The sequence below is a fragment of the Frieseomelitta varia genome, unplaced genomic scaffold (assembly GCF_011392965.1).
Source record: "Frieseomelitta varia isolate USP_RPSP 00005682 unplaced genomic scaffold, Fvar_1.2 scaffold_170, whole genome shotgun sequence".
In the NCBI taxonomy this organism is placed as follows: Eukaryota; Metazoa; Arthropoda; class Insecta; order Hymenoptera; family Apidae; genus Frieseomelitta; species Frieseomelitta varia.
Genome location: NW_025109417.1, coordinates 252,812 through 269,124, shown reverse-complemented (window position 1 = coordinate 269,124; position 16,313 = coordinate 252,812). Strand labels below are relative to the sequence as shown.

The 16,313-nt window shown below is 24.5% G+C and overlaps 1 protein-coding gene across 1 annotated transcript; it reads left to right on the top strand.

The window, feature by feature from the left end:
• Positions 1-3,250: 3,250 nt before the first annotated feature.
• LOC122538655 (leucine-rich repeat extensin-like protein 3) lies at positions 3,251-15,913 on the top strand. The gene is made up of 3 exons (XM_043672911.1): positions 3,251-3,368; positions 13,337-13,807; positions 15,322-15,913. Exons 1-3 carry the CDS (start codon positions 3,354-3,356, stop codon positions 15,415-15,417), a joined length of 582 nt encoding a protein of 193 aa, XP_043528846.1. The 5' UTR covers positions 3,251-3,353; the 3' UTR covers positions 15,418-15,913.
• The last annotated feature ends 400 nt before the right edge of the window (positions 15,914-16,313 follow it).

Sequence of the window (16,313 nt, the reverse complement as noted above, 5' to 3'; positions counted from 1 at the left end):
GAGTCAGTACTGAATCTTTTTATCTGAATTACGTATTCATGAATTCACACATGACCTATAGATATTTTGAAACTTGCTATAAATTTAACAGTGCAGTTTAGAAATTTGCTATAACTACAAGGATTTCAGTCGAGTCTTCACCATTTCGACGTTCAAATTACATTCAACAGAAAAGCAAATTTATATTTGTTACAAATTTAATTTGTATCGATAATTACATAATAAATAAATAAATATATATATATATATATAATTAATATAATAATTATATATATATATAATATATATATAAAATTTATATATTTATTTATTATAATATTTATTATATAATTATCAATAGAAATTAAATTCATGACGAATATAAACTTCTATATAATTTAAAAAATACAACTATGTAATGCAACAATATTGTAATCTATTAATACTATAATGTATGTTACAGTGTACAGTATTAATACTATATTGTAATATTATAGTATATTATGTAATGCATATTTTTTTTATTCTATATATTATGCATGAAGAGCTCAAAAGCCAATTGGTATGAGATACTTCTCATTAAAAATAACTTGAATTATGGAAATACCATTTTATTACCAAAATATTCAATTCAGTCCTTATTGGATAGCCATATAAATAATCCAAGATGCTTAAAATATAATTAATTTATTTGTTAGAGGTTCAAAGAGAACGACATTGAAATATATTAAATAAATTTGTCAAAAAATATTATATCGATGTACAAAGGATGAATGCATTCTTAATTTGAATCAATTTAGTATTACATTTTTAGGTTTTTGATCATTTTAAGCTTAAATCAGAGAGTTAATGGAACAATTAGACATTAATATTGCAAAAAAAAAATAAATTTTAAATATTAAAATTTTAATATCAGTATTTATTTATTTCATTTTTCTACAATATAATTATTACAATGTTATAACTAAACTATTCCCTTGACTAAAGATTTTAACAACGAAAATTATTTTTTTAACAACTTACACTAATTGAGTTTTGCGTCCCCTATATAAATTTTGCTTAATCCTTTATATCCGGTATTATTTTTTATTAAAGTTTTGTATCGTTAGATGACTTTTGATAATAAATTTTTTAAAATAATCATGTATTATAGAATGTTCCTTATTTGAAGCACTATTTTTCAAATATCTTAATATTCAGATATCTAAAAAAATAAGATGTAGTACTACATGTTTTCTTCTAGCAGTTTACAAATGAGCCTTTCAGTTGACAAATGAATCAAGATCCGTTTTTTAATGTGTGAAAATCATGTAATACTTAATCAAAAATTAAGAACAAAATGTAGAAAAATAAAGTAAAATAATAGTAATTATGATAATACAACTGAAAAGAAAAATTATTTCTTTCAATAGTAAACTAATGGAATTGTCTCTTACTACGCATAAAACAAAATATACGAAATTTAAATTAGGTATAATTAGTATTTATTATTTTTATAGTTCATTCTTCCTCATTTTTCACTTACTCCATCCGTTAGTTGTTGAAAAGCTCAAATGTTCAATTTACACATTTTTTTGAAATCAATGAGCAATGTCACATTAAAATGACATATTATAAAGAGCATAATTGTACCAATGATAATAAAAAATAGTCGATAATTTAAACTAATATAGAATCATAAAAAAAAGATCATATATAATCCACTTGATCCTATTTTAAGGCATGTAGCTGCTGCTTTAACAGTCGTGAGATTTTTCTTTCAAAGATGATTTTACATCAAAAAAATAACTTTTCATTACATTTAATTCTGTAAAATTATTCTTTATAGTTATTATTTCTATTCGTGGCATTTTTTTCTGAAATTTAAATGAGATTTCCGTATAATCCTTTTTTTAAGAAGTTACAACAATTTGAATTGCCGACAATATTTCATTATCATTGCTGTAAGCATTTACAAAACATACTTTTACGTGCATTTAAACCAGTACTTTGAATATTATCAGAATATAAGAGCTTAATTTCGGCGTACTACACATTTGGCCAGAAAGAAAGGTCAAATACGTTCGTACAAATTAATTTACAAACAATACATTCGAAACAAATCTGGAAATTTCATTCTCACATTTACATTCACTACAAATAGAAGAAACCTAGAGACAGCAAAATCCCCCCGTTCGAAAAATGAAATTCATGGACGTTGTGGTCGATCGATTTTCAAGTATCTCGATGCGTCGTTGATAATGATCTAGACGAGCGCGAAAGCGTTTCTATTAAAACTAATGAAATTCCTTTGTTCGCGAAGACATTTTTTTATTAAAATTTTAAATTCATAATTTATATATGAGACAGCATATATTTCATTAATCCTTTCATTCCAGATTTCATTTAAAAACCAATTGATTATGCTATCTTTGCACAGTCAATTATATTGCAGCCGTTAAATCATTCATTGAATTGACTTAAAATTATTTTCAATAAGACATGTTTTTAATAAACTGGTGAATATATTTATTTTGCCTAATTCCTTATATATATATATATATATATATATATATATATATATATAATTATTAATTATATATTATACATATATTTATTACTAATTTAATCATTATATTTATTATAATTAAAAATTTTTTTAAATATGCCTAATTCCTTATATATATATATATATATATATATATATATATATATAATTAATTAATTATTAATATATTATACATATATTTATTACTAATTTAATCATTATATTTATTATAATTAAAAATTTTTTTTTAATAATTTAATTAAATAATTGTAATAATTGTGTGTGTGTGTATATATATATATATATATATATATATATATATAATGAACTTTATAAATTTATAAAAATCTTTTAAAAAAATTAATAAATTATAAAATTTTTTCTATTATTAATTAATACTATTTCTATCATTAACAATATCATAATTTTAAAAAACAAAATTATAATATTATATAAATAATTTACTAATTATACAAATTATATAAATAATTTAATTAATTTATATAAATAAAATTATAATATTATATAAATCTGTTGAATGGCAAAAAATTTCCCTGGTATAAATTTCGCCTGCGTGAACCGTTCCTGGAGGGGCCGGCCTGTTAATCCGTTAATCCGTAATAAGATCAGGGTTACGTAGCCCGGTGAACGAAGATCCTTCGATCGATGATCGGACGAGTGAGGAAAGAGAATCGAGGATGTTCCTTTTCCCCTCTTTCGGCCCGTATAAAAGTCCGAATGTGTCGATCCAGCCGACACAACTGTGAGAGATCGTCGGTGAAAGACGTTCTCCTTTACACATCTGACTTTCGGCCTCGTACCCTCTCGGTCGCCGCGAAATTCAACGATGTTGGTCTACTTGGTGAGTTCGATTGTTCGATTCGTGTCCGTACTTTAACTCTGATTGCGAGTCGTATTTTACTCGCAATTTTTGACAGGATGTACACATACTCTGTTGTAAACTGTTAATCACTCGAGTGCCTCAAATTAACTGAAGTGTAAAAGTTTGATACTGAATGTGGAGTATATGAATTATAATTCATCTCTCAATATATATCTTTCCATCTATTTATTGAATACATTTTAATACGTTGTTTTTTTTTTTTTTTCTTTGAAGCAGTGAGTACATCCAATAAATATATCAGCTAGTTATTTATTATTGATTATAAGTTATAATATAAATACTCGAAGAGTTAACTTTTCGTCAAAGTATCATATCAGTTAGTAAAATAAATTGGAATCGTGTTATAACTTCATTTTGTAGTGAAAAACTCACTCGATTGTTGTCGTGCGAAATTTAAAAATTTCGACAAGTAAAACGTTCGTTCGATGCAAAAAAATTGCACACATCTGAAAGTCTGATTGGATCGTACAAACTCGAAGTCGTTCGATCGTGTCTTGGTTTCGGCTAAAAGTGTGCTCTCGCTTTTCCTTTTTAACCTCTTGCGCTGGAATAACGACTCCAGAAACGAAACAAAAATTCTCGAGTGAAAGTTTCAATCCATCGACAAACTTCTGGCTGAAATTTTCGAAACATTTAAGAATTTTCCTCATACGATGATAATAAATGTATAAAACGAGAAATCATCGTATTGATGTCCAAAAAGTATGTTTACACCCATATGTATGTACAGTGAATATACACTGAAAGTACTTGTTTCAAATTCGGATGGTTTCTGTTACGTATTTCGCAACATCGAAGTATACGATACTTTCAACGACTCGTTGCAACTCATCTTATCGGAATCAATCGGTTTTCGTGAAATTGACGACGAACGGTCCCCTCTGGAGCATATTGGATGATTATTCTTGCGTGTTATAATTTTACTTTCTAATCATTTATTGATATATAGAAATCTACAATTAACTTGAACGTGACATCTCTGTTTATTCGACTTTTTTTTTCCTCGTAGTAAAATTGTAACTACATAAATACCTTATTTAAAAGCTTATTTAAAATATTTTGAGAGTAGAAATGGTAATTTACATTTAAATAGTATTTAAATTTAAATTTTACAAATTGTTAGTAAATAAATTTGACTTGTATAACAGAAATAAGATTCATCAAATAAAGAAAAAGCCTTTCATAAAGTTTTCATTAAATTTCTAATGTTTGTATTTGAAATGACATCAATTGTTAAAAAAGAAAAAAGAAATAAAAAGTAAAGAATATGTACAATCAAATACAACATTGTTATAAATTAAATATATAAAAATATATATACACATAATATGGATATAACATAATAACATATAATACATATAAATACATATTATATATATAAAATTTTCAAGATAAAATATAAACTTAATAAATTATATAAATTTAAAAAATAATTTACAACATAAATTTATAAGAATAAGCAAAGTTTTAGAATATACTTACAGAGAAAAGAAAATTAAAATATTGCAAAAATAATTATTCAACGACTTATTGCAAATATTCGTTTCACCACTTATGCTAGATTTCAAGTTAAATTGTCAGTTTTCCACAAGAAAGTGATGCTTTGAAACTTTTCTATTTTGAACGTGTTCAAATGTGAAATACAGATACTTGAAAAATAAAAAAATCCTTCTACAGTAATTATAGAGTCGAAAGAAATCGAGCAAAAAATATTTCAGTTATGATGATTCACGGTTAATTATTACACGACCGCCGACTACATTTTCCGCTCCAGATCTACTAATTGTAAAGAGTTAATTCAAAATGGTAGAAGAAACTTATTCCAAACTAACCGTGTCAATTACAATACGTTTTTGTTCATTCTTGTTGTTGTACACATTCATTCATGTTTTGTAATAATTGGCATTTATATTAATATAACATAGTACTTACAAAATTATTTAAATACTTACAATATTAATATAATATTTGAAACATGAATTTATTCAATCAATAATTTAAATTATTTTGCAAAAATATAATCAAAAACAACTCTGTTGCATTCTTTTACGTTCTACAATGGTGTTACGTTTTTTTTAACTCGGAAAAATATTATGAAGTAATCAAAATCGTAAGAAACAAGCATTGTGATTCGAACAATAATTAAATACAAATTAAAACATAGTGATTTAGTTGCTACGATTAATATAGTATATAATACACTAAAATTTTATTTATTTATTTATTAATAATTATTAAATTGTATTATTATATTATACATTGTATAATTATATAATTAGATTATATAATTATTAAATAATCATAATATTAATATTAATTATAATATTAATATCATAATAGTAATATTAATTATTATTTATTAATTGATTATTAATCATAAATAATAACTAAAATATTATTTATTTATCAATAATTTAGAGGAATTAGGTATGAAGCAAAGAAAAATAACGATGTTAAAAGACCGTGTAATCACGAAACAAAATTAAAACAAGACGTCTAAATGTATATACAGATTCAAGGAAGAGATCAACTCGATATAATAAATACATGATATCAATTAAATATATTAATTAAACATTACATTACATTAAAAATTTTTAAATTGATTCTAAAGTATCATTGAGTTTGAAGAAACGGACTAGAAGAATTAACAATAAATTTTAATTATAAATCCTTCCTTTTTAGAAGGACGATTAATATCGATACATTATAAATACACATTTTTTTGTAATTTATCTTTCATCAAATAATATCTGAAATAATGTAACGTTATATGACAAATTATACTTATGAACTTTTACTCCTGAAAAGAAGAGTTCTGTTAATTTCACTCTATGTGTTTCACATATAACATTTTAAATTTTCTTCCTCTTTAATTCTTCTTTTTTATGCTGCCCCATAAGAGATACGGAGCCTTTCACGTTTAAATTCCATAACGATTGCGGCCGTGTTCCTTTCGTGGGCGTCGATATATCAATATCCCACGATTTCTCTTGATCTTAACGATCAACATCTGCGCGAAACATTTTATACATTTTGTACATTTTATAATCGAAATAAAAATTTATTACAGTAACATTTTTAAGCACAGGATTTTAAGATATGCACGGTATTTTATTTTTGTTTCTAAAATGCAATAAAATGGTTTTATTCGAATTATTTGGAATAAAATTTTCACGATTTATTCCTTAAGCGGTCATCATTATAATAATATGTATTACAAAAATTTAAGTTATTTAATTTTATTTTATATTTTACATTTTTCCGATAGAGAGTAGTAATAAAATTAAAACAAATCAAAAATTCCAAAATTAAAGTATGAAACATAAATTTTTATGTTTTTGATATTATTTAAGAATTAAAGATGGTATGAATAACGTCAGGCACTAAAAAAGTACGTTTTTCATATCCCAAGAATTAAGACTGAAACAAGAAAAAAGTATAGATATATATTTAATGTAAAAAATTTTAGTACGAATAGAAAATGCTTCCAAATAATTTCACTACTTTTTAGACGTAATGCTCACAAAAATAATATCACATATGTTAATATCCTTTTTTCGATTGATAGATTAGAACCTTTTTTTTTAACGTATATAGCCTATTAATGTATATGAATCTAATTATATAGCGATAGAATTAAAAATGTATCTACAAAATATTGAAAACTGTATATTTTATTTGATTAAAAATATTAATAATAAAATGATTAAATATGATAAATAAAATTAATAAATATTATAAAAATTAATATATTTAAATATAATATATAAATATATAAATAATATATTTAAATATTATAAATAAAATTAATTATAATATATTTAATAATATATATAATAATATATTTAAATATTATAAATAAAATTAAAAATATTTATTTAAATATAAATAATTTAACGATGAAACTGTCAACGAGTAAAGCATGAAATTTCCATCAGAAACATTGAAATAAGAAAAATAGGGAAACTTTATAGTATAATAAAGTACAAAAGCTTTTATTTATACATTTTACGAAAAATCATTCAAATCTCCAAAAACACATTATTTTATATCTATAAAGTTTCTAATAAAAATTATAAATTAGCCAATTTGGCCATTTTTGATAGTTCTAGCGTTAAACTCTTTGCTTCATTGAAAACTATATATGGAAAGAAAGAATGGAACGAATAAATTTTCTCTTACACACAATTTTCTCCTAATTGGCAAAGATAAATTACTTCACAGTTGTATCTCTAATGACGATGTACAGTAGCGGCTAAAAGTTTAGGCACACCTTTACTACATCTGCACTTCATATTTCACTATACATATATCAATTTCTTAATTCTGCTTATTTCTTGATTATAAATATACAACAATAAATGTGTTCATTTTCTATATACATTCTATATACAAAATATTCTGGATAAGAAAATCATTATTAGTATGTCAGAACTACAGTCAGTCACAAAAATATAAATACATTTCCAAATTTTAAATATTTGGAGAAATATAAATATTTTTAATTAATTACTATTTATAACTTATATTTATTATTACTTACTTATTTATTTTATTTATTATTACTTATAATCTCTTTAAAAAATCATAGCGTTTTTCGTTATTGGTTTATAAGAAAATATATTCGAACAATCTATAAATTACACAATTATCATATGAATATCAAAATGTACAAAGTTATTATTATTATAATTATAATCAGAACACAAAAAATGTTATTTACGTTACAACATATATGATAATTGTGTATTGTTTTTTGTAAGATTGTATTTTCGATTTATTTATATGTTTTTTTAAATGGAAGAAATATTTTAGAAATGTCAATATTTTAGAAATGATTTAATTTTAACTAACGAATAAATTATTATAATAATTTATTATATATTGCAATAATTTATATGTTATACATTATTAATATATTATATATATAATATATAATATATTTATATATATATAACATATAATATAACGCATAATAGAATATACTTATAATACATATATATATATATATAATGCACGCATATATATAAGTGTATATATATATAAAATACATTATATAACATATTATATTACTGGTATTATATTATTATAATATTATATATTGTATATATTTCCGATTACATAAGTACATAAAATATTACATATATATATATATAAGTAAATATGTTGTGCATGCAATATAACACATCACGTACTATACAAACATTTACCAACATACAATTAACGAAAAAGCAGAGATGGAATTGATGAAATTATAAAAATACGAACACCTGACGATTAACGTGATCATCGCGTCAATATATGTATATAAGTTGGTGCATAGTACATTTAACAGGAAGCAATAACAAGAACAGTCGCGTTGTCGGAAAAGATAACGAAACGATTGTTGAGCACCAACACGCTGGCCGAACAGCGAACAGTGAAATTTCCACGAAGAGATATACGCGTGAGAACTTATTGTTAGCCGAGGATCCAGCAGCGTCAAGATCGCGCATCGCTGTCGGTTCGCGTAATTTTCTTTGAATTTTGTTGTGCACGACAGGAAGAGGAGAGCAGTTGCATAAGCGTTACAATTTAACGTCGTAGAAAATTGATTGCGAAACGGCCGCGATTGCTGCGTTTCTAGTACGTGCACGTATTTGAACACTCGTATACGTGCAGATTGGTTACCCGAGTACCTGGTCACATGCACGCGGAATACACGATCAACTTTCTTTGTGAAAACAATTCGGCTACTTTCGAATTAACGACGGACCAGTCGCATCGTTGTACATACGTGTTTTACTCTTATTCGTTCGTTCGAGTACATGGTGAACCATCTGCGAATACCGGTTTTTCTTGCCCAAAGTCTGTTTCAAGTAATTCTATGCGGCTTTTTATGTATTTATAGGGAATTTTAATTCTTTTCGTGCCAACAGAAATGTAATAGTATAAAAATCCTAAAAAATGATACAAGATTACAATAATTATACTAAGTAACTTTACTATTTCTTATATTACAAACATATATAAAGTATAAACTTGAGAAAAAAGGTATAAAAATTCTGAAACAAATGATTAAAAAATTCGAAAAGGAACATATTAAAAAATAAAGGGAGAATAAATGCAGTCGGGATATACAAACTTGTAAAAAATGTATATAATATGTGAAATGCACATTCAAAATATATAGTGCTTCTGTATTTATCGTGTAAAATAATTTTTAATTAATATTCTCGGAAATATGAATTTACATAAATATCCGCAGTTCAGTGGCTAAGTATAGTGTTCTGAATACAAAATTAGTAAAGTGAAATTAAATTTTTTGAATAGTCGTTGTATAATATTAAACTGCAGGCTTAAATGATGATTTTTACAACAGATGTATTTCAAATATTCAATCAGAGTTAGACAAAAATAATTAGACAAAAATACTGATTAGTAACAAAAATAATTAGACAAAAATATTGATTAATGATTACAAATTACAAAAGTTAATCAAGATTATTGATTAATTTTAACAACTGATTAATAATTATGATTATTATGATTACTAATTGATTGTAGAAATAGATCTGTTGGATTTCCTAATTATTGTGTAAATGTAAAATTTATAGCAATTTTTGGAAAAACCATTGAATATGATAGACTATTTGAAATACGTATGTATTATGCAGACATACATACAAGTACAAATATTGTATATATATATATATATATATACATATATAAAATATAAATATCTTTGTATAGAAAATTTCGAATTGCACGAAATTGATGTATTAAAAAATATATAATTCCATTTAAAAGGACAAGGTTGATCTTCATATGACTTCTACGCGTCTACTCGCGAAAAAAGAAACAGGAAATAAAATCTCGAAAAATCTAATTCGCTTAAATCTAGTTATAAATTAAATTAAATAAAATCTAACTACAAGACTAGTTATAAATTAAATTAGACGTTAAAATCTAATTATAAATTAAATCAGATATTAAATCTAATAAAATTTAGTTGCAAACCTGGTTGCAGAATAAATTAAATGTTAAAGTCAAGTAAAATCTAATGAAAACTTAAATTAAATTAAACGTTCACATATTTTGTATAAAATGAAATAATTGAAAATCCATATTTTTAATAATAACGCTAATTTAATACTACTTATTTAATTAACTATGACAAAAGATAATAAGCATACAGAATGACATTCACTGTTTCTACGAACTTACTTTTTAAAAAAAAATATGAGATCGAGGTAATAAATAAAGTGATGGAAAGTGACTTAGAGTTAATTAAAAGATTCGAATGCAAAATCACATATCATTTTGATAATTGGCTGTTACTTTGTTATCTTATTTTGAAGTGTATTATTAATTTAATTTAACTGTCCTTATTTACTTCAATTATCGTGGCAGTTCCATTGAAAAGACTTTCGCGACATCAATGACAATTATTGTTTAATAAACTGCCATTAAATTAGTTTTGCAATCAGTCAATAGGCAAATAGTTATACGTCTGCTTTTTTAAGAAACAATGCTGCAGATTCTCCATTGTAGAGAAAAGAAAAAACTCGAAAAGGGAAAGCCAAGTAAAAGTAAAAGGCACTACTTATTTTTTCAGATCTAGTCGCTGGAAGTAATTAGTATGACACTTTAATTGTGCTGCTTTTGTTCTGCTTTCTCTCTCTCTCTCTCTCTCTCTCTCTCTCTCTTCTCTTCTCATTCCCAATCTCCCTCTCTCCTCCCTTCATTTTCCTTGAAAAAACGTTTGCTTCTGCTAAATCTGCGATTGATATTAATATTAAAAAAAAAGACAAATTACTTAATTTTTTTAAAAATATAAAATGATGATTAATATATCAAATTAGAATTTTTGATAACGCGATGACTGAGTAACTTTGATAATTGTTTTTAATTGGCATTAAATTTTACTATTTAATAACTTTGCATCTACGTAGTAATGTACATTTCATATTTAATAATTTGATTTTACATTACATTTAATAATTTAATTTAATTTTAATTTACATTTAATTTTGTATTGACATAATACATTTTACATCTAATTTCAATAATTCATTACAACTTTTTAACGTTATTTCAATAAATATGTTAAATATATCAAGCATCATTACAAATACATCACATCGTTAAAATGATGAGAACAAAATGCAATTTTTTAATCTGTACAATAGAATTTCCTAAACTAAATTAAATTATAAATATCGCTACTATAATGACAAATAGAGTAAGCAATTATGAAACTGCTCACATTTAATAAATGGGTACACTGTAAATAGGTACGTAAATAGGTATCGTGTATAAATAATTAAACACTTTGTGCATTTATATTAAAAGGTTGATGTTTTTGTTATAACTTATGAATATTTTTCTACTGTTAGGTTTCTACACTTTCATGTTTCATGTTCAGTTTTTAATAAATGCATAGCTGATACTTTATAAAATCTGTATAAATCTTTTCAACATGTTCAGAAACATGTATTTAAATCATTTTAAAATTTCAATAATGAACATATTTAAAGTCACTTTCTAGAATCTAATTATTATAATACTAACTACATTCTTATCGTTAGCTATTTCTTTTATTTACTATTCAATTAAGTATCTTTTTATCAATATCTATTAATATATTATCTATAAATGTATATGTTAAAATCAAATTAATTGATTTAAGTTTTATTTTGCAATAATTTAGTACTTAATTATTATAATAATTTAGAATTACTTAGGAATAATTTTGTCCATATAATTAAACAGTAATGTATTTTGTTATTTTTCTAAGAAAAAACAAGCAGGAGACAATTATCTAGTTATCGCAAGCAATGTCTAGTGCATTTAAAACGAGTTTAGAATGATGTCAATGTTATTCTGTTGTTCGCCTAAAAGGAAAATATAATTAAACAACTGATAATCCGTAACTTTCCATTTTAGTAAGATCAATTAAGTTAATTGTGGTTATCTGCAACTACTGACTGCAATGAAACAAAATAGTTATATTATTGTAAGATTAATGGACTGAAGCTTAAATTCATATTTTTCATTTTATTTCATTTACCACAAAAAAGTAAATATAGTTAATAAATATAAATAAATAATGCAATAAATATAAATAAATAATTCAATATCAAGTGATTCAAAACTCGCTTAAAATTAATCTTATGAGTTGAAACAAAAAGATAAAGATCATTATTGATCAATTTTTAATTGGATAAAAATAGTTTTTATAATTATCATTATGTGATATAGATTTGTCTTCAAAATAATTGAAAGAAGTGACTATTAAACTGCGAATTTTTATATATACATGTATTTTTATGTACATGTATTTTTATGTACATGTATTTTATGTATTTTTATGTACATTTTTATATACATGTAATTTATGAGAAATTTAAAATTGCATAAATACCCAGAATACACACATATAAATGCGTAGTATAAATTTATTACTCTTTATAACATTTAATACATAGAATAATTTTTTCATGAATGAATTTTTCATTTTCTCAAAAATATGCATAATTTGCATAAAAATTCACAGTTTAGTGATTATTAAACTTAATTGCTGTAATACCTCATACTTGTGTGTACATAAGTATATCTCTGAATATAAGGCAATAAAGGAATATAAATTAAAATTATTGATTATTTATATAATATTTAAATTATATAAATATCTCATCTGATTGTACTTACAAAATAGTAAATTTTTCTTTACAATATAAATATATATGATATAATCCAATCTAAACTGGTTCAAAACTTTTTTTTCATTAAAAAGAAAAAAAAATATAATACAAAATAATTTTTTAGGTTATATTACTTATACTTTGTCTCAATTCATCAGTAACACGTCAATTTTTATCACTTTCCTGCTCTTTAGACAGCCTTAGTTGCAGTAACTTTGAAATTTAAAATTCCTGCAGACCACGCTACTATTGGTAGCTTCTACAACAGTATACTCGAAACCTGCGCCAGAACCACCCAGCTCGTACTTCCCACCATCGAGTGGTGGTGCAAGCTTCTCAAGCGGATCTGGTAGTTATGGTCCACCGTCGCTTCCAGATCGTTATGGACCACCTCAACAACAACCTGTCGTCCACAAACACGTTTACGTTCACGTGCCACCTCCAGAAGCCCCTGAATATAAACCACCGAAATACATTCCACCCGCAGCACCACCACAGAAACATTACAAAATCGTATTCATAAAGGCGCCAACTCCACCGACACCAACAGCACCAGCTCTACCACCATTGCCGCCTCAAGACGAAGAGAAGACTTTGATCTACGTGCTCGTGAAGAAACCGGAAGAGGCTCCGGAAGTGGTGTTACCGACTCAAGCACCAACGCAACCCAGCAAACCGGAAGTCTACTTCATCCGATACAAGACTCAGGTAATGTACACGGAATTTAATTCTTATCCGTTTTTCGTTTTTTCAATTTAATTTGCTGTCAGATTGGCAAAGTGGTAAAAGTCAAGCTTCAATGAAAAGATAAATTTACAGATTTTTTTTATTAACTCCTTGCCTCACGATTTTCTTTCCAATCTTTTTGAGTCAAGCATCACGCATTGTACTCTACTTATACTTCTACTCACTTTATATCGTGATGATACTTAAGTATCGCTTATTTAAAAGCTTATATCTCTTCAACGTGATACTTTCGTAGTACGCAAAAAGAGATATAGTGTATTAGTATATTAGATAGAACCATAGAACAATGTTATTAACATAATTAAATTTTGATTATTCCTTTATATCGTGATGAATTGTACCAATTCATATAATTGCTTTAATATGATGATTCTTCATATTCTAAAAGAGATATAATGTATTAGATTGAATCATGGAACAACGTTATTAACATAATTGAATTTTGAATACTTCTTTATATCCTAATGGTACTTAAATATATCACTTGTGTAAACACTTGCATTACTTTAATGTGACAATTCTTCATAATATTTAAAAAAAATAACGTTACAAGTATAACTAAATTTTGATTATCTTAGATTATTCCTTTATACGTATACTAATAATACTTACACTAAACAAATCACTTTATACAATAAGTATAGTTGATAAATTTTCAAACTTTATTTTCTTAAAAATGAAATTTTAAATGAAAAACATTTATTTTTTATTTTCGATTTATTTTCTCATATAGAATCATCCTTTCCTTAATTGCATCTTTATACTGGAACATCCTATATAAAAGTATCCTTATATCACTTGAGAAAATGAAGATTTGTTAGTTGTTGGAAAATAATAGGCGAATGTTGTTGCAATTCGAAGTCTGTCAATACTTACAAGTATTTTAAATTTAATATATTAATTTATTATAAAATTTATTTTCTTTTTCCTTATGTTTACAATATTCCAAAAACGATCTAATGTCACAAAAATTTAATAAAAGTTCAGACATAAAAGATTAAAGCAAAATGATATCACATTATGCAGGCTTTATAAATATAATTTTAAAAATGCATATTTATTATAACAACTGATTCTTCAAAGAGTCTGATCAGTAGTTATATGAATATTATATTATTATGCGAATAATTATTTGAATATTAAAATAAACAATATCAAATTACATATTTTATAAACTAAATTCACATTTACTTTCATAAAGAAGATACACAGAATTATTATGTAAAGAAATGTACGGAAAAAAAGTTAACAATACAGTTACTAACTCATACTATATTTAATTAGAATTAAGTACATAACATCATGTTACTGAAAAAAATATTAAATATTACTATCAAACAGTTATTATTATTATTGTCAGATATTATTGAGAAAAATTAAAAATAAAACTTTAACAACGAAACAAATAAATAATTAAACTTCCCAAAACATGTTCCCAAAGATACTATAATCTTTTTTATATTTTTATGTTATAGAAGGAACAACAAAATGCAGAATACGGACCTCCACCACAATCACTCCCTTCGGATAACTATGGTGCTCCACCATCAAGCTCTGGCGGGCCTTACTAAATAATATTTATTTAAGGAACTTCTTTGTATAAAATACTCAAACCCGCGAACCTCGTGAATTATAAAGATTTTATTCGACAAGAATGCTCATTATCCATGAGATTTTGAGAAAACCAATGTGTAACTAGTGTAATTACTGCCACAGAGTTTTGTGAATTTCACGATTAGATACTATCTATTTGTTTCTGCAAATGATAGCACTAAAGACACCATTTTAATATTAGTATCATGAAATAGAAATCGAGAAGGAAATTTATGCATAATACTTGTATTAATTAATACATCTATTAATTGTTCAAATTATTTTGAAAAGAATATGAAAAATTATATATAAAAAATCTTTTGTTATGTATATCAAAAAATGCAGATTAGTTCACAAAAGATTATTAAATAGAAATAGAAATATGAAAGTTAAATTTGGGTGATTAATGCGAGTGAAGCATTAATGTGATTGTAACAAATGTATGTATATTTTAATAAAACTATTTGTACTTTTGTAAAAAATTTTATTTCATTATTTTTATTTTAGTTCCCCCAAAAATTATAACATAAATGGTTTCTTTTTTTCTCATTTGATGTATTACATTGCAAAGAAGCTAAAGAAGATACAAAAATCTAATTTAATATAAATTTTATTTGAAATAGAATACAAAAGGATAACAAACAATGATATGGTTTACAATTCCAAGTATATAATTATAATTTTGACATACAAATATGTGAAAAAATGACCGTTTAGGAAAAATACTTTCGTAAACAAATTGCTTCAAATACAATGACAATGGAAAAATATTCTCAATACGCTTGGTATATCTATAATAAAATTGTAAACCTATAATTAATGTTATAACCTTTGTTACAAAACTTAGTGTTGCTTTAAACAATCTATAAAAATA

Coding starts and splice junctions, on each gene's coding strand:
- LOC122538655 (XM_043672911.1), top strand. Junction 13,808..15,321: donor TCATCCGATACAAGACTCAG/GTAATGTACACG, acceptor TTTATGTTATAG/AAGGAACAACAAAATGCAGA.